Source organism: Tenrec ecaudatus, chromosome 4 (assembly GCF_050624435.1).
Source record: "Tenrec ecaudatus isolate mTenEca1 chromosome 4, mTenEca1.hap1, whole genome shotgun sequence".
Classification (NCBI taxonomy): Eukaryota; Metazoa; Chordata; class Mammalia; order Afrosoricida; family Tenrecidae; genus Tenrec; species Tenrec ecaudatus.
In genome coordinates this window covers 8,014,742-8,039,363 of record NC_134533.1, presented here as the reverse complement: position 1 = coordinate 8,039,363, position 24,622 = coordinate 8,014,742, and the positions used below count along the sequence as shown (strand labels likewise).

Below are 24,622 nucleotides of genomic sequence, written 5' to 3'. Positions count from 1 at the left end.
GGACTACCTGGACGGGGAGGAGGCAGAGCGGGGCTGCCTTGGGCTGTGGGGGTGATGGTCATGGAACCTTTTGGAGGACCCCTGGCTTGGTGGAAAGGAACCCAGCCTCACCATACATCTTCAGTACGCCGATGCCCCGCACAGTGACATGGCCGGTTTGATCTTTGGGGCAGAGATCTGCACGTAGAGGAATGGACCCAGGAAGGTCCCCCTGGATCAGAGCTCAATCCAGAGAGAGAAGGGCAACAGCTCCAGGGCTGCGGCTCAAGAAGGAATGTACTTGCACAGACTGGTCACACCGACAGTGTCCGGAATGTTACATCATTGGGAAAAATCGATGACGTCATCAGTGCAATCGCCTTAGAGCCCGGGGGTGGGGGTGGGGTGGGGGTGGGAGTGGAGGGTGGGCAATGCTGGACTGTTTTGGTTTCTGTGGGTTTGTTTTCCTGCTTTCAGCTCTTCTCTTCGTGATGCTGTTTGTTGGCTGGGGGGTTGTTATTCTTGCTGGTAGAATGGGTCCTACCATTGGGGTTGTGATTTTGCCGTCAGATGACTGCCAAAGTAAGTCTGAGTTGCGCACATCTGGGCGCCTACTTAACTCTAGCCGCCATCCAAGAAGAGTGCGTTCTGATAACGTGGCCAGGCTCGATACTCACCTTGAAGAGGTCATTGAAGATGAGGCACTACAGCAAAGTGTGGTGAAGAAAGCAGGTGGCGCCGGCTGTCCATCGGAAGAGTGTCTGGGTTTTTCAAGGTTTGTATGTGAATAAGCAGCCATCTAAGCGAGGAGTCAACTAAGTACACACGAAGAAGCACACCAGCTTGTGTGATCCAAAGAAGACAATAAAATGTGTGATCCAAATAAGACAAATACGATGAAGGGAGTTAAAATTATGAACACTGAATTTGTAGAAGGCTGTGGAGGACAACGAGAGCCCAAAACCCATCATGGAGTATCTGTTCAGATTAAGCCACTGGATAATCCCCTCTAGCCACAGGCAAGGATCAGTAGAGTTCATTGTCATCTTAATTATGCTGCATTGAACTTGATACTTGGTCAGTTGACCTCCCTATTGACCCAACCTGAATTAGTTCAATGTGCAAGTATCTCTTGCTTGTTGCATCACAAAAATGTCTCTCTGGATCCAGGGCGGATGATCCCTTCAGGACCAGTGGTGAGAGTGGTGATACCGGGAGGGTGGAGAGAGGGTGGGGTGGAAAGGATGAACTGATTACAAGGAGCTACATACAACCTCCAGCAAGTCACCAACCTTTGTGCCCAATGAACGGTGGGCGCTGGGAGTCTGAGGAGAGCGATGAAATCCCGGTGGCTGGGTTTGGTCCCCAAGGTCATGCCATTGGTGACAGACATTCCTGGAGTCCCAGTTGAGGTTGTCAGAGTCGCCAGGGTGTCACTTTGGGCCTTCTCCAAAAGCAAGAAGGAAAGGCCAAGACCCCACGTTGTGAGGATGAACGATACATTTTCTTTGCCAGCAGCAACCTTGGAAACCCACAGAGCAGCTCTGCTATATGTTGGAATCAACTCAATGGCACTGAGCGAGTGAGTGAGAATCGAAGGGACTCTGATGGGGAAACTGGTTAACATGCTTGGCTGCTAACAGAATGGTTGAGAGTTCAAGTCTCCCCAGAGACATCACAGATGAAAGGCTGTTGGAGCCTGCCAATGAGTTGAACAGTCCTGAAAGGGGGAGTGAGGATTAAGGGAAAAAGAAAGTACTGGGAGGGCAACAGCGAATACTGAAGCCCCGAGTTTATTCCACATTCTCCTTTTATCCATGCACAAACAACCCGGGGTTATAATTATCTCATTGTTAAGCAAGCACATTTGATACACTTAGCAACTCTATCTTCTGCCAAGCCAGACATCCTTGAGAAAATTAAACAACCTATTTTCCCAGACCTTGCATACGTTCTTGTTCCTGTTCTTAACAGTCTGTTCAAAACGTTAAGCCGCAGAAGAAATCAGCAAACACTGACCCATAGGTTATGAGACTTCTCAGCCGTTTCAAGGCTGAGTCTTAATGGCCTTCAGCAAAAGGCCTGGTGATTGATTTCCAAAAATCCATCCCTGAAGCCTGGCAGGAAGCACAGTTTTATCCTGACACACCAGGGTCTGCATCACGAGTCAGCACCAACTCGACAAGGACAGGGGGGTTGGGAATGAGCGCTCAGGCCCAAGGGGCAGCTGGAGATACAAGCCTGGACTGTGAGGCGCACTCAGGCCCGGGGGGGTGGGGGTGGATCTTTGAAGTGCCTGGAGGGGTTTGAAGCCCAAGGAGTGGATGAGAGAAGTTAGGGAGCCAGTTCTCTCAAGCAAATCTGTCTCGGAAGATGTACAGGCGGAATAGGATGTTCCTAAGGGGCAAGGATGACGATCCCATTAGGAGCTCCTAATGCCACAGGCCTCTGCCTGGCGCAGTCGCCCACAGGTGCAGCTAGGGCGCTTGGAAGCCATGCCTCCGGCCCCTTGCGCTACAGTGGCCTGCTCTTGGCTGCCTCTCTGCGCCCCCAGGTGTTTGTCCTCTCTGGGCCCAGAGCACTTCGGGAAGGGCAGGATGCACAATCCATGCCAAACTCATCCACACGAGGCATGTCCTGCACCTTAAGCCCCGTAGCTCGGGATCGACCCTGTGACGAGAACCCATATCCCAAGTCACAGTTCACAAGAAAACATTTGCTCATCACGCATCCGAGGAAGGATTTTTTTAAATCCAGACTAAATATAAAGAACTCTCTCAGGCTCTCCTTCCATTCAAAGGAAATGCCCACCCCAACAGGAAAAGCTGCAGGCAACTATATCACAAATGAGGATGTACGGATGGGACACAAGCCCAGGGAAAGGGGTGTGACGCTGTTAGCTGCTTCTCGTCCCAGGCTCAACCGAGGGCAACCCCCCTGTCTGGGCCGTCCTCCTACCTGCAGCCACTGGGTCAAGCCATCACCTTGAGGGGCTTCCTCATTTTCAAAGACCTTCGACTGCACTGAGAAAAATGTCCTTCTCCAGGGACCCATCCCTCCGGATTCCAAGTGCCGCACATGCGCGGCCGAGCCTCGCTGCCATCCTGGCTTCTCAGGACCCCTGTGGTGGTGCTTCCTCCAGACAGATGTACTCGTTCCCCCTGCCGCCCACGGTGTGTCCAGGCCTCTCGCCGACACTACGATTCCAATCCGTCCTTTCTTTGCTCTCCTTTGTTTCACCTACGGGACCGGCCCAAATGGAAATGAAGATTCTGATGGCCAAAAGGGGCCACTCTGAAAGCTGGGCTGGCCGTGGCTTGTCAAATTAGACGTGCATTTCATCAAAGGGCCAACAAAGACACGCTCAGGTGAAAACGTGAACACAAACCCCACCGCAGCTGTGTGTCAAAGGTCCCATCTGGAGGCACTGCAGCCGCCCCCTCCGTGAGTAAGTGGCTAAACCAGCGGATTCATCCACACAGTCCAGGACCAACGACGCAGGCATAGAGAGTCCCGGGTCAGGAGAGCAGTGGCCGCGCGGGGCCTCTGACTGCCAGCTTGAGGTCCCCCAAAGTCACTGCTGGGCTACCTAGGGGTGCGCTCACAGAAAGATGAAGGGGTGACTTGAAAACAACGCCGTTTTCCTGGCATCTCAGTCACCTATCACACAATTCACAAATTGAATCCTCTTGAGAAGAGCTGTGAGATCACCACCACAGTCAGTTGTAGAACCTTTTCTTCCTTCTTGTACTCGTTGTGAGCGCCCCATCTCCCCACAACCTCCCCGGCCACACCCACCAGAAACTGTTCATCCAGTTACCGTCTACAGATGTGCCTGTGCCGGGATTCACAGGCAGGAAAACGCACCAAAAAGGAAAGAAAGAAACCAATGACCATAGCAAAGGACGGCACAGACAAATCTCAAAGGAAAGGAAAGCAGAAAACATTGAAAACTAGAACAAATTTTTTAATGGGACAAAGGGAGATCAAATGATAGGTGTTAAACCCACCCTCCCACCCCCAGTTTTATTGGCACGTACTCCACATCACACAAGTCAACCCTTCAATCACGTCAAGAATTGTACGATCATTGCCACAATCAGAGCATGATGGGATCACCTGTAAAATGAGCTGTGGGATCACATTCCATTCTAGCGCTCCCTTCCCTCCCGCCTGCACTGTTATCTCCCGAAATCCCCTCCCCTCCCTGTATCCTTCCCCTACCCACCCTGCATCCCCGACAAACAAAAGCTTGCATCAGTTCTTATCTCTGCACCCACTCCTGCTGGGCTTCTTAATCCAGTCAACCCAACAGAAGCAATGAGAATGGAAACGGGATGGAGTGGTAAGGACCACACAGTAGCCATAAAAAGATAAAAAGACCACCATGTACAGGACAGAAAAGAGCGCCATCAATATTTCACAAGCCAGGGTCAAGCAAGAGATCTTACACCTCGAGCAAATTCAGGTTGGGTGTAGACCAGTGGTTCTCAACCTGTGGGTCGCAACCCCTTGGGGGGGGCATGTCAAACGACCCTTTCACAGGGGTCGCCTAAGACCATGGGAAAACACGTAGTTCCCATGGTCTTAGGAACCGAGACACAGCTCCTCTGCCTGCCTCCAGGCGGGTCCGCCCACATGCAGAGACGCTCACATAGGAGTACCCGGTGTGAAGACTGTTACCCATGCGACACCATGCTTCAGACAACATTTCATTGATTTGCCATTAGAAATAAATAGTTCACAATATAGAACGACATTGTTTTTGTGATGAATCACTATGCTTTAATTATGTTCAGTTTGTAATAATGAAAATACATCCTGCATAACAGATCTATATTTTAAACGTTTTATTAGGGGCTCATACAACTCTTATCACAATCCATACGTACATCAATTGTGTAAAGCACGTCTGTACATTCATTGCCCTCATCATTTTCAAAGCATTTGCTCTCCACTTAAGCCCTTGACATCAGGTCCTCATTTTTTTCTCTCCTTCCCTTCTCCCCCCTCCCTCATGAGCCCTTGATAATTTATAAATTATGATTTTGTCATATCTTGCCCTGTCCGATGTCTCCCTTCACCCCCTTTTCTGTTGTTCATCCCCCAGGGAGGAGGTCACATGCAGATCCCTGTAATCGATTCCCTCTTTCCAACCCACTCACCCTCTACCCTCCCAGTATTGCCCCTCACACCCCTGGTCCTGAAGGTATCATCCACCCTGGATTCCCTGTGCCTCCAGCTCCTGTCTGCACCAGTGTACATCCTCTGGTCTAGCCAGATTTGCAAGGTAGAATTCAGATCATGATAGTGGGGGACATATCAGATATTTACATGATGATTCATAACAGTAGCAAAATGACAGTTAGGAAGTAGCAATGGAAATAATTTTATGGCTGGGGGTCACCACAACATGAGGAACTGTATGAAAGGGTCACGGCATGAGGAAGGGTGAGAACCACTGGTGTAGAGGGAGGTCAACTGGCCAAGTATCAAGTGTGATCCTAATCAGGATGACAGTGATCTATGTTTGATGGTAAGGCTGTTCCAGACCTTTGCCTGTGGCTAGGGGGGGATCTGCTTAATCTGACTAGACACCCTGAAGCTGGGTTTGTGGCTCCCACTGTCCTCCACAGCCTTCTACCACTCGGGTGTTGGCAATTTAAGCTCTGAGATTTTTCCCTTCATCATCTCTGAATTTCGGTATTGTCATCTTTGGATCTCACAAGCTGGTGTGCTTCTTCCATGTGGGCTTAGCTGACTCCTCACTTAGCTGGTTGCTTGTTGAATACAAGCCTTGAAGACCCTACGCACTCTTCCGGTTGATAGCCAGGCACCATCTGCTTTCTTCACCACACTTTGCTGTAGCAGCCTTGTCTTCAGAGATGATTTCTTAAAGGCAAGTATCGAGCAGGGCCACGTTATCAGGACTTACTCTTCTTGGATTGGGGCTAGAGTTCAGTAGGCGCCCAGGATCCATAAGCTTTCCCATGGAAAATGCTCCACTGGGGCTTACTTTGGCCGTCCTCTTACGACAAAATCGAACCCCCATATGACCTGAGGTGTCAATGTCTAGCCGCACTGCATCAGCATGGATCCACTCTCCAATGCACTTTGTATGATGGCAAAGCTACTTGCCTCCTTGGTCTGTGGTCGGGGGATCCACCCAAGGTGTAGTCCATGTGCACCCCCCATTCATGAAGTAGATGACTTTTGACAGTGGATGGTTGTGAGTCACGTGTTCTCTCATCGTGTGGGAGGTGAGACGCTCAAATGCGAGGTGCTAGCTGTACATGAAGACGATCCCTGTCGGTTCTCAGGAAGTCCTTGTCATCAGTCTGCTCCTGCCCCTTCTCTCGTAGGGGTAGGAGGACCCTCACTCTGTTTCCTTTTTAAAATCTCTTATCAGATCAAGGTTGAAGTTGTCAAGGAGTTTAGTCTTGCTTGGATCCACAATCATGCTCTTGGAAGCAGCAGTCAAGGGGCAAGCGACTTACCCATTGCATTGGGCAAGTCTGTGGCTCAAGACCTCTTTAGCGTATTGGAAAGCAAGGATGCTACTTTGAGGCCTAAGGTGGGCCTGCCCCGTGCGATGGTAGTTTCCATCGTGCCTTATGCACGTAAAGGTTGGACGGGGATGCGGAAGAGTGAAGAAGACTTGCTGTGTTGGGATTGTGGTGCTGGAGAAGAAGATGAAAGGAGCCAAAAGGGAAAACCAATCCCAATCCGTGATGAAAGAAGTACGACCAGAGTTCGCCTTAGAGGCAAGGATGGCGAGACTTCGTCTCACATATTTTGGCCTTAGTGTCCGGAGAGACCAGTCCTTGGAGAAGGACATCATGTTTGGTAAAGTGGAGGGGCAGCTAACAAGGGGAAAGCCCTCAAAGAGACGGACGGACACAGTGGCTGCATCAATGGGTTCAAGCTTACGAACAATTGTGAGGACAATGTGGGACCTTGCCGTGTTTTGGTCTGTTGAGCACAGGGTTGGAACCAATTCAATGACACGTAACAACCTTAGATTAAAACAAGAACCCTGGTGGCCTAGTGGTTACATGTTGGTCTTCGAATCATGAGGTCAGCAGTTCTGAACCAACCTCCACTTTACAGGAGAAAGAGGCTTTCTACTCCTGTAAAGAGTTATAGTCACAGAAGCCCCCAAGGGGCAGTCCTACCCTGTCCTCTCTGGCAGCAAGTGACTTCACCTCTCAGGAAATAGCCAAAGTCTGCGTTTTCCTTTGGAAACAAGGCCGGGCTGTTGCAGGGAACCTGGGCACTGATTTGTGTGCAGTCTCTGTGGCGGGGAGATTCTTGTCCACTTGAACCTGTGTGACAGGGTGAGGGTGGATGTGGCCACGGGGAATATCTTCTTCCTCCTGCCCTTCGCCTTCCTCCTCACCGGGGCTCTCTGTCTCTGTGTCTGCCGCCAGGGCCGGCTCCACGTGGGACACCGACCTGGAGAGCTGTTGGCACGCCATCATGGCCCCACCGACTTTGGATCCACATGTCTCTGCACCTGCCGACCTGGACTTGCGGTCTCCCTTTGCACATGATCTGCCTCAGCTCTGTGAGTCTGAAGAGGGCTCCGGCTAGCTTTGGACCCGGGGCTTGAGTTGGACTGGGATAGGACTCCCTCTTGATAGAGAATGACTCTTTGACATAAAGTTCTTTCTTGCACACAGATGAGTGTCCCAGGCTTTGTTTCTCCAGACAGCCCTGCCTAACAGCAGCATCTTTAGTAAACACCGCGTTCATGGGTACAGGGCTCGCTACGGAGACTGCTACCGGACTCACAGAGGAACCAAGCAGATGAGGGACACATGCCTTGATAGAGGCCGGGCTGTCAGAGAAGGTCTTGCTGGTCTCGGGGAGCATGGGTGGTGGTGGAGAGGTAGGAAGATCGTAGGAGACAGAGACGGATCCACATCTAGAAAATCCTAGAAACCTAAAACCACCCAGAGACCTTCAGATAGAGATGTCTTCAACTTAGAGACCCAGCAACACACACACACACACACACACACACAGTAAGAGACTAAGAGACTTAGAGAGACAAAGGTACTCCAGAGAGACCAAAGGACCTAGAGTGATTGAGAGAATCAGAGAACCAGGAACACTCAAAGAGCCAGAGTGACTAGCCATAGCCAAAGAACCAGAGGGGCCATCAGACCAATCCAGAGACACCAAGACCAAAGAATACTGAGAGACTGAGAGAGAAATTCAGAGATACCCAGAGCCCCAGAAATCTAGGCTACCCAGAGAGACCAAGAGATGCAGAATGGTCAAGAGACTCAGTGAGATGGGGAGACCCAGAGTGTGTGAGGGACCTAGAAGGACTGTGGTCCGCAGAGAGGCAGTGGGACTTGGAAGAGCAGGGCAAGGACAGAGGGCACACAGCCCTGGGCAGCGGGGCCCAAGCCTGGGGTGGGAATAAAGCAGAGATGGGAGAAAGCAGGCTTCCAGGGTGCTGGTGTCCAGCAGGCTGTGTTTTGGGGGTCGAGGACTGTCAGGGGAGCCAGTCCCTAACAAATCATCACGTATCCAGTTGATAAGCAAATAATATAGTAAAGTCATAGAGAACAAGAGAGATAGAAATAATGGAGTCAGACACATTTCATGGTAGCATGCTCACCTCTGCCCCACTTGGTGGTCTACATGGAGAATGAAAGAAAGAGGGGAGGAGGGAGGGGGAGGGAAAGGAGGACAGGTGAGGGAACAGGAGAGAGGACTGGGGGAGAGAGAAAACCAGGAGAGAGCTCTTTATTGCTAACCAAGGCTTATATACCGTTGGGGGGGGGGCAGGCAAGTCCCCTAATTACAGGTAAAGACATACATCACAGGAAGGGCCTACACTATTGGTAATACAGTAATGAGGGGGGAACAATCTAGGGGTATATACACACTAGGAAAGGGAGGGATTGGGGGCACACATGTGACAAGATGGGCAGATTACAGATTCAGGATGGCAGCCTAACTTTGGATGTCACCGAGCAGGTTTGACCTACTCTCTGGCTCTCCATGGAAACCATTATCAGGGAGAACATCTCTAAGCATCTGACCTCCCATCAAGTGCTGGCAAACAGCCTCTAATGTTTGGCATGTCTCTGGGGAGACAAAGGTGGGGGAAAGTCTCTTTATGTCCCACAGGGGACCTGGCCCTGCCTTTAGCATTCACCACCACCCCTCGTTGCTCAGTGGTGCCCTGGTGTTCCCATCGAGTTGCTGACAAAGTCAGTGGCTAGACCCTCCCAGCTTCCCCTTGGGAGAAAGAGGAGGCTGTCTGCTCCCCAATGATGGAAAGACTTGAAAACCCAAAGGGACGAGAGGCTCTGCCCTAGGGGGTTCCTAGGAGTCCCGGTCCAATCAGCGGCAGTGGGCTTGGCTTCATTTGAATGTCAGGAGCAGGGGTCCCCAGAGCCTCTGCCTCCTGAACTGAGCAAGGGCACTTGACACCGTCAGATGAGGTCAGCCAGAGGCTCGGGCAAGGCCCAAGAGGACGCCCACTGGCTGGCTAGTGCTAACCCGAGGGCAGGCCTTTGAACCCAAGTGGAGCCACCAGTCTCCAGGCGTTCGGCAAAGTCACTGGTGAGCCCAGGAGAGGAATGCAGTGGACTGCCGCCGGCGTGATGGGAGAGTGAGTGGGCTGCGGTGGTGGTGGTTAGGCTCTGTGGGGTTGGTTTCCCCTTGCAGGGAACCTGTGTACAACAGCCGGAAACACCGTCCGGTCCCGCGCCAGCCTCATGGCTGTCCTTACACCAGAGCCCATGGCTGCGGCCCCTGTGTCCATCCATCTCCTTAAGGGCCTGCCTCTCTTCTTCACCGTCCCTCCACTTTACCAAGCACGAGGTCCTTCTCCAGGGACCTGTCTCTCCTGACAACACGTCCCAAGTAGGGGAGACCAAGCCTCGCCATTCTTGCCTCTTAGGACCGCTCTGGTCTTACTTCTTCGGAGAGACTTGTCTGTCTCTTTAGCGGGCCACGGGACTCCTCAAGAGTCTTTGCCAGCACCCCCATTGACAGGCCTTGATTCTGCTACAGCCTTCTTTATTCCATGTCTCAACTTTCATATGCAGATGAGGAGACTGGAAATAGCATAGCCCGGGTCAGATGCACCCTGGTCATAACGGACATCCTTGCTCTTCAAATGGGGTGAAGGAGAACAAAAGGGCCTCCAGGGCCCCAGAGAGTCCTACTCTCCCACCTTGCAGCTCTGGTTCCCAAGGGACCCTGGGAGAGGCTGTGGCCTTTGGGAGTTACAGCCCCAAGACAATAGCCTCACCTGCAGCCAGGTTTGGGCTTCCCACGAACAAAAGACAACTCCCACGAACAAAAGACCAACTCGCATGGTCTGCCCTCCACTGCTGCTGCTGTGAGGTGCCTTGACTCAGTTCTGACCCATAGCAACTCAGAACCAGCACTGCCCAGCCCTGCACCATCCCCACAGCGGGTCCCATGCCCGAGCCCGTGGCTGCAGCCCCTGTGTCCATCCGTGTCCTTGAGGGCCTTCCTCTTTCACTGCCAACTCTGTGTTAACAAGCATGACGTCCTTCTCCGCGGACTGGTCTCTCCTGACAACATGCCCGAAGTATGTGAGACAGTCTCTGTCCTTGCCTCTAGGGAGCACTCTGCTGTGCTTCTTCCAAGACAGATGGTTTGTCCTTTCTGCTTTCCGAGGTACTTTGCCATCTTCTTCTCCAGCACCACAACGCCAAGGCACCGATTCTTCTTCGGTCTTCCTCATTCCAGGTCGGACTTTCACATGCGTGTGGAGCAATGGGAAATGCCAGGACTTGGGTCAGGCGCAAAGCACCTTCATCCTCAATGTCAACATCTTTGCTCTTCAATACTTTAAGGAGTTCTTTAAAAAAGAAGACAGGGTTAGATGGAGAGCAAATGTTTTGAGAATGATGAGGGCAATGAATATACAGGTGTGCTTTGCATAGTTGATGTATGTATGGATTGTGATGAGAGTTGTATGAGTCCCTAATAAAACGATTAAAAAAACAAAACAAATACAAGTGGGAAGAAAGTGTTATGGAACTGATGGTAGAAATAATTGTACAACTCTTAATAATATTACTGAACAATGGAATTGTATTTGTGGACTGTATTGTCAATAAAACTATATTTTAAAAATTTAAAAAAAGACAGGGAGGAGTAGAAAGGGGGAACCCATCACAAGGTTGGATCTCTAATACCCCCCAAGGGCATGAATGCCAGAACCCTGGATGAAGGGAGACAACATGGACAGTGTAAATACTAACAGCATATAATTGGCTCAAGGATTCATGAGGGCGGGAGGGTGGGGAAGGGAGGGGAAAAAAGAGGAGCTGATACCAAGGGCTTAAGTAGAAAGTGTTTTGAAAAGGATGACGCCAACATATATACAAATAAACTTGATACCATCAATGTATGGAATGTTAAGAGATGTAAATGATTAAAAAACAAAAAGAATTCTTGTGCAGATTTACCCAGTGCAGTTTGTCTTTTGATCGCTTGACCGCTGCTTCCATGAGCATTGATTGTGGATCCAAGCAAGACAACACCTTTGACAATTTCAACCTTTTCCCCACTGTCATGCTTCCATCTGGGAGGATTTGGGTCTCCCTGACCTTGAGTTGAAATCCATGCCGAAGGGTGCGATCCACTACTGCTATGCCCTCCATTAAACATGAGAGCCCTGGCGGCCTGTGAGTTAACATGTGGGGCCACTAAGTACAAGGTGGGTGGTTCGAACCCACCAGCCTTTCTGGGGGCGTAAGATGAGGCTGCCTGGTCCTGCAGAGAAATTCTGTCTGGGAAGACCCAGGGGGCCCGTTCTATGCTGGCTGTATAGGGTCGCTGAGAGCGGGAATCCAGTCCCTGGCAGCGGGTTTGGCGGGCTGCTAATGTCTAATTTGGCGGCGTGACCCGTCGCGTGGGATGGAGCTTCGGGGCGCGCAGAGGGAGAAAGGCGTTGGCCACCTGGGGGCAGTGCCGCTCCTGCCCGCCTGGGGGCGCCGCGGGCGCAACGCAGCTCTGCAGCCACAGGTTTTCTGGGTTTTCTAAGGATCGCAACACAACACAGATCCACCCAGCGAGCCTGTCCTAACGAGGCGCTTCAGCAGAGAATTAAACCTTTTCCGGTTCCCCCCCGCCGGCACCTGGGAGGGGCCCCGGCCCGCCCTGCCCTTCAGGCGAGGGATCAGCTGCTACTCACCATAGGTGATGGAGATTTGCAGCCGTTTTCCCTTGGGAAGCCGCAGGTGACCGGTCTCACGCGAGTGAATGGTGCAGACAAGCCACACCCCTCGCAGGAAGGGAGCTGATTGGCGGAGGGCCTTCTCCGGGCGGGACAGTCCTAGGGCTATATTAATACGTCCCGGGGGTCGCTGGAGTTCATCGACTGAAGGTTCTTGCTGAGGTCAGGTATGGTTTTCGGGGACTGTGCGGGCGGAGATGGATCGCGGGTGGTGGGGATGGCGGAGGGCACCTTCCCCAGAGACCCTTGATTGGGGTGTCTCTCGCTCTCTCGGGATGTCAGAGGGTTTAGGGGAAAAAAGCTCCAAATGCTGGAGGGGACTGTTACCCCCACTCCCAACCCCGCGCTAAACCCAAGTATTTGTCTGCGCCATACCGTTCGTGGGGCCTCAGTTTCCTCATCTGGGCCCAGGGGCCCGGTCAACTCTGCTATGGGCAAGAGTCCCAGTAAAAAGCCTCGGGCTTCTCGGTTGGAACAAGCTCCACCTTTAGCGGTGGTGAGATCTCCCTGCCTCAGTCTCCTCAGTCTGGGAAGTGGGTATCTGCCAGCACTACCCAGTCACTCAGCCAGCCTCAGTACTGGCTGCTCCTCTCTTCCCACCTCCCTCAGGCCTGGACCGTAGGCCGAGCCCCTGCTGAAACTCTTGACTTGTGTTCTGTCCCCCCCACCCCCATCCCTCAGGCTTCCCAGCCTCCTGTTCTGAACCCCCAAAGCTATCAATGGCCCATCTCTCCGCCTTTTTGAGGTCCCTTGGTTTAGTGGAGGCCAGATGCTAAGTGATGGGGTTGCTTTCTCTACAGATCCCTCTGCCCCACTTTCCCTCAGTCGTGTCCTTCTGAGAGATGAGTACCGCCCAAGACCCTACCACTGCTCACATGGCTGCCACCCACGTAAACCTGGGGGGCCGGAGCTGTCCCGGTCGGAGCGGTGAGTCTCTCCTTTCTCGCCAGCACCAGGAGCTACAAGCCTTCCTCCGTCTTCTGGGTGAGTTCATGGGATGGGGGGTGGGGTGGTTTGAGAACAAATGTGAAGGGTGGGAGCTGGGCCGGGTGGTGGGAGGGGTGGGAGCAGAGGAATCTTAGGCTGTGGCACCCTGAGGCCGCTCTCGTCTGAGGGGTGTTGGGGCCAAGGGCAATAACAGGGACCACTGTTTCTTCTCACTTCCAGAGGACAATTTTCTCCAGCAGTTCCTCTCCCAAGACCCCTGTTTCCAGATCTCAGATAAGGTGAGGGGTACGGAATGCAGGTAGAGGAGAGGGGGCTTACTCGGGGGGTGTTGAATTGTACTTTCTTGGCCTGGGTGGTTTTGTGCTCAGCTGCTCACCTAAAGGGTGGTGGCTGGAACGCACCCGATGGGCACAGCAGAGGAAAGGCCTCACGGTTGGTTCACATCCCAGAGGATGAAAAGCCCAACTTCTCCATTCCTGTCCTGGAGCAGACGCCGCCTCACAGCGACCCTCAGGGCTGGGTTCAGCTGGGTTTCCCAGACGACTTGATGGGATAACCTTAGGTTTGACTGCATGGAGTTCCAGCCTGGTGGGGGCGGGAGACCAGTCCTCCACCCACCAACAGTTTCTTGGGTGCAAAGGGTCTGGCCCCTAGTCCCCGCCCCTGCTCCTCCCACCATGCTCCAAGCTCCGCCCCTTTATCTCCGCAGTATCTCCTGGCCATGGTATTGGTTTATTTCCAGCGCGCCCACCTGCAGCTCAGCGAGTACACCCAGAGCAACTTCTTCCTGGCACTGTGAGTCACGGGGGTGGTGTGTGGTGAGGTGTGTGTATGTGGCGGACAGCGGACGGAGACGTGCCTGGCAGGTGCTCTGGCCTCTGTCCCCTGAACCTGCGCCCCTGTCCCCAGGTATCTTGCCAATGACATGGAGGAGGACCTGGAGGACCCAAAGTGTGAGATTTTCCCTTGGGCGCTCAGCGAAGACTGGCGCCCTTGGGTGGCTGACTTCCTGCGCCAGAGGAACAAACTGTGGGCCCGGATGGATTTCCGCGCAATGGTCAGCCGCCAGTGCTGCGAGGAGGTGAGGGCCGGCATCCCTGGGCGGGAGAACACAGCTGGGCTTACCACCTACTGACCCCCTTCCTCTCTTCCCCGCAGGTCATGGCGAAGGTGCCGTCCCACTGGGCCTGGGCTCGGGAGCGTCGTCCCCACCACGGACGTGCTCAGAGGAGCTGCCCAGAGGCCGGAGTCTCCCTGCCTCGGGGTCCTGGGCTCTCTCCACCCCAGTGTTCTCTCTGTGGCCAGCCCCCACGCTGCCGCCATTACCACGCCCAATTCTTATCAGAGTGCCCCTCTCCAGCCGCTGGGGGGTACCGCCCTGCCATGCAGGCTTGTCTCACTGTGGCCACAAAACCTAGGGGTCGGGACTTCCTCATGGTCCCACCCACCCCACTGTACCTGATTCCAGGCTCCTATAGCTTCCAACGTGAGTGGGCACGGGAGCCGGGAGGTAGGCAGGGGAGCCAGGAGTGGGGGGCAGGGTGGGGAGGCAGGAGCTCCTATCTGCTTGATCCTATGTCTCCCACCCAACAGGGTTCCTCTCTCAGCCCCGCTCTGCCCTTCCCCCGGCAGTCCTTTCCTAGCTGTGGATCTGCCCTGGGCCCTGACATTCAGCAGGGCGAAGCGAGACCACCAGCTTGTCCACTGACTCTCCTTGCCATGAACTACAGCCCCCTGGCCCGGTCATTCTGGCCTCAGGCTGGCAGTGCTGCCCACAACCCCAACGCTGTTATCTCATCCTGCAAATTGTACTCACTCTGGCCCTAGTCGGCTGGATGACATCCACATCCACAGGACATCCACTGTACATAGGCGCTGGCCTGGCTCCTTGACCCAGGGAAGGGCTGGGGGGCTTGGTGGGATGTGGGCACCACCATCCCCACCTCTGGGCCAGGCCAGTGCTGCAGCCTGGTATCACAGCCTTAGACCTCCGTTTCCCCTCCACCACCACCAACACTCATGGATGCAGAGACCCGCACAGGGTGGATGGACTCCAGCGAGGAGGACAGCCCGTCAGAAAGACCCTGGACCTGATTGAAAACACAACACAATGACAAAAATGTCAAGATAGATGTGCCTACAGATCCAAGTCTACTCTGGAAGAAAACTTGGTCCCCACTCCTCCTGCCTGCGATAAAATATGTCATAGCATATAATACAACATTTCCTTCCCCCCAAGAGACAATGGGGACCCAGAAGAGTGTGTTTCTTATTCATGGGGAGCCGGGAAGATGTTCCAGTTTGCTCAGGGAGGGGGAGGGATTCTTGGGAAAGCAGAGGACAGGAATGACTACCAGTTGCTCTCCAGAGCCAGGCATTAACTAACTCTCTCTCTCTCTCTCTCTCTCTCTCTCTCTCTCTCTCTCTCTCTCTCTCTCTCTCTCTCTCTCTCTCTCTCTCTGCCTCTACTGCCTTGGCTGTAAGTGGGTGTGAGACTAAGCAGGGCTCTTATGAGATGGGAGGGAGTATGGTGAAGGGATCTGGCAGGAATAGGTGTTCAGATGGGGCCTGGGGATGTCTGAGGGGACCACCAGCCAGCTTCCAGGAAGGTGAAAGGGGAGGGCAGAGCTGGGCCAAGGCTGGGACTGAATGCTCAGGGAGGAATTCTGGGCCCTCCCCCCCACCAGAGGGTGGGAGCCTGGATAAGAATCCCCTTCCTGCGTTTTGAGAAGCTCCTGAGGGGCCTGGGGAATGAGGACACCAGGAGCCAAGACAGGAGCAAAAAGCAAGTGGTAGGTTCATCACATGCAAGTTCTGGATTTTGAATCAAGACACATGGACCTCCAGCAAATGAAAGTAAAGGTTTCTTATGTGCTTCCAGAGAGTAACCGAGTGTGTGTGTGTGTGTGTGTGTGTGTGTGTGTGTGTGTGTGTGTGTGTGAGAGAGAGAGAGAGAGAGAGAGAGAGCGAGAGAGCACGCACGCGAGAGCTATGCTCTGTTGGCATAGAGGATCATGCATTGGGCTACTAAGAGACTGGATTTGTCAGACTGCGGTGGCTTGTGTGAGGATGTGCTGTTGGCTGCGATGTCCCCAGGACTTCCACCACCAAGAAATTTGTCACCTCTGGTGGACAGGTGAAAATCTAGCCCCCAAACTAAGACGAGAAAGGAAGGCCTGGCAATCTATTTCTGAAAAGAGAAAAAAAAAAAAAAGGCCACTGAAAACCTGAATCGCAGCCAAAAACGGTCCTACCAAGTCCTGGAAGGCGAGCCCTCAGGTGTGGGAGGTTCTCAAAAGACGCCCAGGGAAGCAGTATGTGTCCACCCTGCCTCCAGGAAGGGACCAGTACCAGGATGCAGAAAGGCTATCCAGCCTGTAAAGTGAGGGGCAGCAGGAAAGAGGACCGCCCTGAGAAGATGGATGGACACAGTGTTTGCAGCCCTGGCCTCTACAGTGTGAGGGACTGGGCAGTGTTTCCTTCTGCTATCCAGAGGCTGTGTGCCAGGGAATTGTCTGGAGGGCCCTCACAGTGGGGGTGTCTTTCACATACATGGAATCCTACAATACTTGGCCTTTGGGACCAGGCTTCTTAGAGGGGCCCTGGTGGTGGAGTAGCCGCAAGGTCAACAGTTTGAAACCACCAGCTGCTCCTCAGGAGAATGATGGGGGCTTTCTACTCCCATGGAGATCCATAGTCTCAGAAACTCGCAGGGGCAGTTCTACCCTGCCCTGTCTGGTCTCTGTGAGTCAGCATCCACCTGATGGCAGTGAGTTTGAATGTTGAGAGTTTTGTGTTTTCCTGTTCCGTCCATCTCATTGGCTAACTAATGCTCCGCCCACCGACTACCATTCATCTGCCAATGGACAAATGGATTGGGAAAGGTGATAGGGAAACTGCGAGCCCAAGGTGGGCTGGCCTGCGCTGTTTTTATCTCTGCATCTTCCTCAGTCCTTCCCTCCGCCCCCCCCCCAAAAAAAAACTGATTCAGGAACAAGGAACTCTAGAGTTCCCCCAAGTGGGGGTCCAAGTCTCTGGACCTTCACCTCTGCTTTTTTTTCTGCTTGGAACGCACCCCAGCATTTCCTTGCTGGGTTAACCCCTACTTGTCTATCAACCCAGCTTTCTTAATCCCCCAAAATAAGCGATGAGCCCCTCCCTCGCCCGTCCCGGGGTGGGCCTTAGTCACTGGTGTGGGTAGGACAAACACCTGCCAGGTAAAAGGGCTGGGTCAAGGTTGGATGCAGGCAGGGCATGCGGGCATGTGAGGCTGCCCCAGTTCTGACTCATCAGGTGAGGCCCTTGGGCAAGGAGCACCTCCCTGGGCCAGTTTGCCTGGCCTGTAAACTGAGGGAGAGTAGGGGGTCAGAGAAGCCAAAAGTTCTTCACACTTTTGGAGTCGTGAACCTCATAAAACCAGGGATGCAGGGTGCATGTCCTATGAGGCTTGGAGGAGCTGCTGGGGGTGGGGTGGGGCGGGCAGGAGGGGTGGGCAAAGCCCACCTGCTCAGTCTGTCTCCTTACCATCCTTGGGTGAAGCAGCTGGGCACATGGGCGATGCCAGATGGGTTCGCAGAAGACATCTCCCGGCTGCAGAACCCAGAAAGGTTAGAAAAAGGGGTGCTCCGCAGTTGCTCCCTGTGCAAAGGCGCCTCCGCCTTCAAAGTCTGGAGGCCTCGTTCCCAGCCAGGACGCTAGGTCCCTCGTTCCCCGCCAGAGCAGCTAGGTCCAGGGCAGAGAGGTGGCCTGCGGTGCGACCGGCGGCCAGCAGGGATCGCTGGCCGCTGCCGCAACCCCGGAATCTCGGTCCGGCTCTTGGGGCGGCGGGCGGGGAAAGGGACAGCTGCAGCCGCGCTGGGTGCCGGGGGCCGGCCGGGCGCGATCGGGTGGGGCCGGCCCTGCAATTCGAGCCGCGGTCCCCGGTTAAAAATACCCCCGCCTGCCCGCGCCCCTCCCCCGCCTGCCCTTCTGTCCCGGCCCCTCCTCGGGGACTGCTCTGTCGCTTACTAATTTGTCCTCTTGCAGCGCTGGCCCCGGGCCTGCGGAGGAGGGGCGGGAGACACCGTGAGTAAGACAGATAGCCCGAGAGGGTGCCGGGGAGATAAGGTGCGGGGAGAGGAAACGGTCGCTCAGGGCCCCGGAGAGGGCGGAGGGGCGAGGGAGGAGGAGGAGGAGGGCGGAGGGGCCCGGAGGAGGGCGGGGAGGAGCTCTCTTCCTGGTTGGGCCCTGCCCTGAGCTGCCACCGGGAAGCCAGTTGCAGGGACAGCAGCGGGCCCCAAAGACCCCCTTCCCCAGGTAAGGAGCTGGGGGCAGCCCAGCCAGGATCCCTGGTCCCTGTGCTGGGCTGAGGGTTTGGGCCATGGCAAGGGGGCTTGAAAAGGGTGTTGTCCGGTGCCCTTCCCTGCCTAGCCACTGTCCCCCGGGGCTGGGCTGGAGGAGGGCTGGCTGGGTAGGCACTAGAGCCCTGCCTGGCTCAGCATTCTGCGGAAAGGGACGCAGACATACTCCCCAGGAGTTGCCCAGGGGAAAGGGCACTCCAGTGGACTCCTTCCCACAGAACCAAAGAGATCTTTTCTGGGGGTCCCTGTGTTGTGAGGCTCTGCTTCAGCTGGCTGCAGGTCCAGGACAATGGGTTTAGGAAGGGGGAGGTGGTGACCTCCACATGGGGTCCGGTGAGCCCCTCACCGGAAGTCTAGGAGCACAGAGTGGGTGCCAGTGAGCCCTGAGTTTGGGAGGGGAATGGTGGTTCCAGAACCCCCAGTTTTGGGAGGAGGGGTGAGCAGAGCTGGGAGAGCCTCGGTAGCAGGCAACAGCCCCTTCTGGTCCTGGGAGGCCTACACTCTGAGCAGGCCCTGGCCCTCCCAGGATGGCGGAGGAGATCATCATGCCCGTGTACTGCACGGGCGTGTCAGCCCAAGTGCAGAAGCAGCGGGCCAAGGAGCTGGGCCTGGGCCGCCATGAGAATGCCATCAAGTACCTGGGCCAGGACTACGAGCAGCTGCGGGCAACATGCCTGCAAAACGGGGCCCTCTTCCGCGACGAGGCCTTCCCTCCCGTGGCCCACAGCCTGGGCTTCAAGGAGCTGGGCCCCAACTCCTCCAAGACCTACGGTGTCAAGTGGAAACGGCCCACGGTGAGCAGGGTCACTCTGACTCCTGGGTCTGACCACCCCAGGTGAGGTGTGGGGTGGCGGGTCCCCCAGTGGGGAATGAGGTCCCGGATGACTGGGTACCAACTTCCGGGAGAGACCAGTCCAAGGACAAGACTGGTTCTCCCACAGGAGCTGCTCTCAAACCCCCAGTTCATCGTGGACGGAGCCACCCGCACGGACATCTGCCAGGGGGCCCTGGGTAAGGACCCCCACATCCCACCCCACCCCCAGCTCTCTCCCAAGCAGTTCCCCATTCCCGCTCTGCCCTAGTCCCTCCCTCCTGCAAGTTCAGGCAGGCTCCTCAGCTGGCTGGTTCCCCGGGATTCCTGGATCTTTCTAAAGGGCTCAAGGTGTTGGGGAATTGGGTGTGCTAGGTGCTCCCCAGCATGGGCACCCACAGGCACAGAGTGACCTTGGGTTCCCTCCCATCCTAGGGGACTGTTGGCTGCTGGCTGCCATCGCCTCCCTCACTCTCAATGACACCCTCTTGCACCGAGTGGTTCCACACGGCCAGAGCTTCCAGGATGGCTATGCTGGCATCTTCCACTTCCAGGTGAGCGCCTCCCCCCCTACACACACACACACACACACACACACACACACACACCTGGGAGAGGTGGGAACACAGCAGTGTGGAGCCAGGGTGCCTAAGGACACACCCCGAGGGGTGGGCAGCCCTCCCTGTAGGAGGTATGTGACCTCCTGATGCCATCTCCCATCAGTCAGTGTGGGAAACGGTCCGTCGGGCAGGTAGGCAGGCAGGTATGTTGCGGCTGGCAGCCTTCCTGGGTGGCGGTGCGTGTCTGGGAGACAGTGCTGGGTAGAGAAGAAAGCCTTCTGTGTTGAGTGCTGGACACAGCCTCTCCCTTCCCTGGGCCTCAGTGTCCCCATCTGAAAACGTGAGGATGGTCTCTCCGTGGGGAACCTTCCCACCTGCAGCCTCGCCCTATCCCCTGCAGCTCTGGAGGAGGCCTGCAGCGAGCGGCTCTGGTGGAGGTCCTTTAAGCCAGTTTTACCTGATTTTGCTCACAAGCCTCCTATTTGGAGTTTCCCTGAGCTGGTGTAGGGAGAGGCACACCCAGCTGACCTGCGCTAGACCCTGGGGCCTTGGTGGCCTCAGTCCTGCCTCCTCCCTCCCCCGGGATATCCCCTCCAGGCTGCAACCCAAATCTCATTCCATCCCCACCCGCCTTGGAGGGGTGGCCGAGGAGGAGCCGGCCCGAGGGAATCCACAGTGCGGAACCCTTTGGCCCACTGCCGCACCTGCCCCAACGCCAAGCCGGCAGTCCGCAGGGGCGTGGCCCCACCGCCTCTCTCCGCCCCCCCGGGCTTGCTCTGCCAATCCGCTCCATTTTAGCCTCCCATTGGTCCGTTCAACGTTCCCCCGCCCACGCTCCCTGGTCCCGCCTCCTCCCTTCAGCGTCCAGCCCTAGGGCCTTGGACTATCCGTGACTAGTTTCTCGTTTCCCCAGTGTTCTGGGCTTGCGGAGGTTCCAAACCCTCGGCCGATGCTTGGAATGCTCCCTCTCGGGAGAGGGCACCCCACAAGTCAATGCCGTGATTGCGGGGTAATCAGCCCCACCATCTTACGGTTAAAGGGTCCTTGGGGAGCTTCATTTCATTCCACATCAATTTACATACATACCCTCCCCCAGGTCCCACGCCCAGACCTCGAAGGGGGAGGGGAGAAGCAGGGGGCGTGATCCAAGGACATTCCTATCGCCTTACCTAGGAGATACCTCATCCCATTGTCTTCCCATGGCTTCAGACTGCTAGTCTTCTTAGCTCAGAAAGCCAAACTCACTGCTCTGACTCAGAGCGATCCTACAGGGCATGCTAGCGCTGTCCCTTCTTGGCTTCCGAGGGGGAAATTCTTTATGGGAATGCAAAGCCTCGTTTTCCTCTTCTGGAGCAGTGGGTGGTTTTGAACCTCCCGTAACTCAGTGCACTACCCCAGGGACGTTATCAACAGCAACAGCAACAACAACTAACTCGGCCATCGAGTCGTTGCTGTCTGAGGGACGGAGTGGAACTGCCCCTGTGGGTTTCTGAGACTTGTCACTCTTCCAGAGTGGAACACCTCACCTGTCTTCAAGGCTTTTAATGCTTGCCTTCTGTAATCTCCCCTGAGCAGACACTCCGAACCAGGGGTTCTCAACCGGTGGGTCGCAACCCCTTTGGGGGATCAAATGACCCTTTCACAGGGGTCACCTAAGACCATCGGAAAACACATCTTTCCCATGGTCTTAGGAACTGAGACACCGCTCCTCTTTCCGTCTCCAGGCAGACAGACCCACATGCAGATAACTCCCACATGCGAGTACCAGTGTGAAGTACGGGTACTGTTACCCACCCACGCTACATCATCCTTTCAGACAAAATTTCATTTATTGGTCATTAGAAATAAATGCTTCACCATGTAGAATGACATATTGTTTTTGTGATGAATCACAAACAATGCAAGTACATCCTATCAGATATTGACATGACGATTCCTAACAGTAGCAAAATGACAGTGATAAAGTTGCAACAAAAGTAACTTTATGTTTGAGCGGGTCACCGCAACATGAGGACCTGTATTAAAGGGTCAGAAATCAGGGAGGTTGAGAATCGCTGCTCCAGACCCTTTGAGGGAGGGGAAACCCAGGCAGGGCCAGTTTACCTACTGGATCGTGATGGGTTTGCTGAACGGCTGAGCTGAGGCTCAGGCTGGGGGTCGCCTGGAGGTCCCAGAGCAGGTGCTCATTGCGCCCCTCCCGCTCCCACAGCTGTGGCAGTTTGGGGAGTGGGTGGACGTGGTAGTAGATGACCTGCTGCCCACCAAAGATGGAAAGCTGGTGTTCGTGCACTCCGCGCAAGGCAACGAGTTCTGGAGCGCCCTGCTGGAGAAGGCCTATGCCAAGTGAGTGGACGCCTGGGACCCACTCACCCACCTGCACCCGCCCCGGGGGCTCCCGCCCCTTACTCACCTAGCCGGGGCTGCCCACAGGGTGAATGGCAGCTACGAGGCCCTGTCGGGGGGCAGCACCTCGGAGGGCTTTGAAGACTTCACAGGTGGGGTCACAGAGTGGTACGAGCTGCGGAAGGCCCCCAGTGACCTATACAGCATCATCCTCAAGGCGCTGGAACGAGGCTCCCTGCTTGGCTGCTCCATTGACGTGAGTTGGCCGCCCTACCCCCACCCCCTGCAGCCCCGCCTCAGCCCTGCCCTGCATCCCCTCAGGCCTCCCTCTGAGCGACAGCAGCCCCACTCTCACTTCGTGCCCTTCCCCCACCCTCACTGCCACCGTAGGTCCTGTCGTTCTGAGTCCCTTCGCCTTAACTGTACCGACCTGTTCAGTTCCTGCCCACTCCACGGCCACCCACTGTCCAGCCTCAGCCCCTGGCCCCAGACTCTGCCCTCAGGCTCATCCTATTCTCCTTTTCCTGTTCCCCATCACCCCCCTCCCCTGCCCAACCCTACGCCCTCTTCCCGTCCCCCGCTCACCCCAGGTCCTGCCCCCTGGATCTCACTGCCCTCCTTGTGTCCGGCCCCACTCATGCCCGCTGTACCTGGCTGGTGTCTGACCCCAGCAGGCCTTCCTTCTGTGGCCCCGTGGTTACCGGGCTGTGGGTATACCTGTGTCCCCCTCAGATGCTGGCTAGGCACTGTCAGCGGGGCGCCAGGGCTCCCCTTGGTGGCACCATGGCTGCGTGGGGTGATGGGCTCAACCCGATGGGGTCTTGGCTGTGCAAACGCAGGAGGAGGTGACCGTCGCCCTGAGAGCTGGGGGGCTTGTCTCCGGACTGGGGACACTCACCGGCCTGTCTCTGCAGATCTCCAGTGTCCTGGACATGGAGGCTGTCACGTTCAAGAAGCTGGTGAAGGGCCACGCCTACTCCGTGACCGGGGCCAAGCAGGTACCCGTGGGCGGGCCTTCCCAGGGACTCAGGTCCTTGCCTCCTGGGTGGGGTAGTCTGGCCTGGGTTCCGGCCTGCTTCAGAGCAAAGTTTCTCAAGAGTCGCTGCACCTCAAGAGCCTGCAGCTCTGGATCTGTCCCCCCCCCCCCCCGCCAACTTATAGCCCTCCGGGGGCCAGGACTGCCGCCCCCAGCAGGCTGTCTTTCTGGGGGCAGGGGCCGGGCTATGTTGTGGTGCTGGGGGCACTCTGGGCAGGCTGGTGAGATGGCCAGGGTGAGGTGTCATGGGGCCTGAGGGCCAGCGCTGATGGGAACTCTGGGGACCAGGTGAACTACCGAGGGCAGATGGTGAGCCTGATCCGGATGCGGAATCCCTGGGGCGAGGTGGAGTGGACGGGAGCCTGGAGTGACGGGTGAGGCTGGGGCCCCGGGGAGGTGTGGGGCCACGACGCCTCAGGGCTCTGGCAGGATTGTGCAGGGGGGCTCAACTTTACACTACTGAATCTGGGGGCCCAGCTGGGTGTTGTCCCAACACCGGGGTGCCCAGTGCCCACCCTGCAGACATCCTCAGGGCATCTGGCCTGGCCCCCTAGGGGATTGACTTTCAGGAGGCCTCCAACCTGGGCTGGGTGAAGCAGGGTCTGGTGGGGGCGGGAGCTGGGCAGGAGGTGCTCACTGACCCTTGGCCACCTGTCCCCCCTGCAGCTCCCCAGAGTGGAACAACGTGGACCCTTATGAGCGTGAGCAGCTCCGGGTGAAGATGGAGGATGGAGAGTTCTGGTGAGCAGCCTGCCCACCCCCACCCCACCCCCCCCCCGCCCCCAGCTCCCAGCCTTCCCTGTGCCCTGCCCGCCCGGGGAGCCCAGGACTCACCTGGCACCTCGACCCTCAGGATGTCATTCCGAGACTTCATGCGCGAGTTCACCCGCCTGGAGATTTGCAACCTGACCCCCGACGCACTCAAGAGCCGGTCCATCCGCAAGTGGAACACCACCCTGTACGAGGGCACATGGCGGAGGGGCAGCACCGCGGGGGGCTGCCGCAACTACCCAGGTGAGCACAGCCGGCGGGGCTCTGGGGTCTCAGGGCCTTCACCTTGAAGGTGGGCATATGGGGCGGGGCTGACCGCTCAGGTTGCTTGAAAATGACTGCAGAGCCACGCTGGCCTCACCTTCCTGGGGCCGGGTCCCGGGGAGCTGACAGGCAGAGAGCCCAACGCTGAGACCTCCGTTGTCACCACCTTCCGGCGCCTCCTGCTCATCCCCTGAACCAGGGGTGGAGAAGCTTTATTGGGTCAAGGGTCATTTGGCTATTGATTATGTCCTTTGAAGATCTAGCAACTCTTACAAAGTAGCCTGCTCGCTTGGGTCAAACATGTCATGGACTCACCCTGATAGCTTCTCT

At 55.8% G+C, this 24,622-nt stretch overlaps 2 protein-coding genes and 1 long non-coding RNA gene across 5 annotated transcripts in view; 2 read left to right on the top strand and 1 right to left on the bottom strand.

The window, feature by feature from the left end:
• Positions 1-4,783: 4,783 nt before the first annotated feature.
• Positions 4,784-18,329, bottom strand: LOC142444497 (uncharacterized). Its single transcript, XR_012783920.1, has 4 exons — positions 17,693-18,329; positions 14,985-15,258; positions 12,179-12,403; positions 4,784-10,837 (listed from the first exon to the last, which is right to left on the bottom strand). It is a non-coding gene; the product is annotated as an uncharacterized LOC142444497 (long non-coding RNA).
• Positions 13,042-14,876, top strand: SPDYC (speedy/RINGO cell cycle regulator family member C). The gene is made up of 6 exons (XM_075545096.1): positions 13,042-13,204; positions 13,388-13,446; positions 13,878-13,963; positions 14,078-14,249; positions 14,327-14,538; positions 14,801-14,876. Exons 1-6 carry the CDS (start codon positions 13,063-13,065, stop codon positions 14,874-14,876), a joined length of 747 nt encoding a protein of 248 aa, XP_075401211.1. The 5' UTR covers positions 13,042-13,062.
• Positions 18,045-24,622, top strand: part of CAPN1 (calpain 1) — a 32,233-nt gene continuing 25,655 nt past the window's right edge. Inside the window, exons 1-10 of one of the 3 annotated variants that reach the window (XM_075545439.1) lie at positions 18,045-18,232; positions 19,034-19,301; positions 19,449-19,518; positions 19,754-19,872; positions 22,088-22,221; positions 22,309-22,477; positions 23,136-23,219; positions 23,546-23,631; positions 23,924-23,998; positions 24,111-24,271. In XM_075545439.1, coding sequence (XP_075401554.1) covers positions 19,035-19,301; positions 19,449-19,518; positions 19,754-19,872; positions 22,088-22,221; positions 22,309-22,477; positions 23,136-23,219; positions 23,546-23,631; positions 23,924-23,998; positions 24,111-24,271 — 1,165 coding nt within the window. In that variant the 5' untranslated portion in view covers positions 18,045-18,232; position 19,034. Of the gene's footprint in view, positions 18,233-18,304; positions 18,464-19,017; positions 19,302-19,448; positions 19,519-19,753; positions 19,873-22,087; positions 22,222-22,308; positions 22,478-23,135; positions 23,220-23,545; positions 23,632-23,923; positions 23,999-24,110; positions 24,272-24,622 lie in introns of those variants that run through there. The other 2 variants (XM_075545437.1, XM_075545438.1) reach the window with 2 other exon arrangements.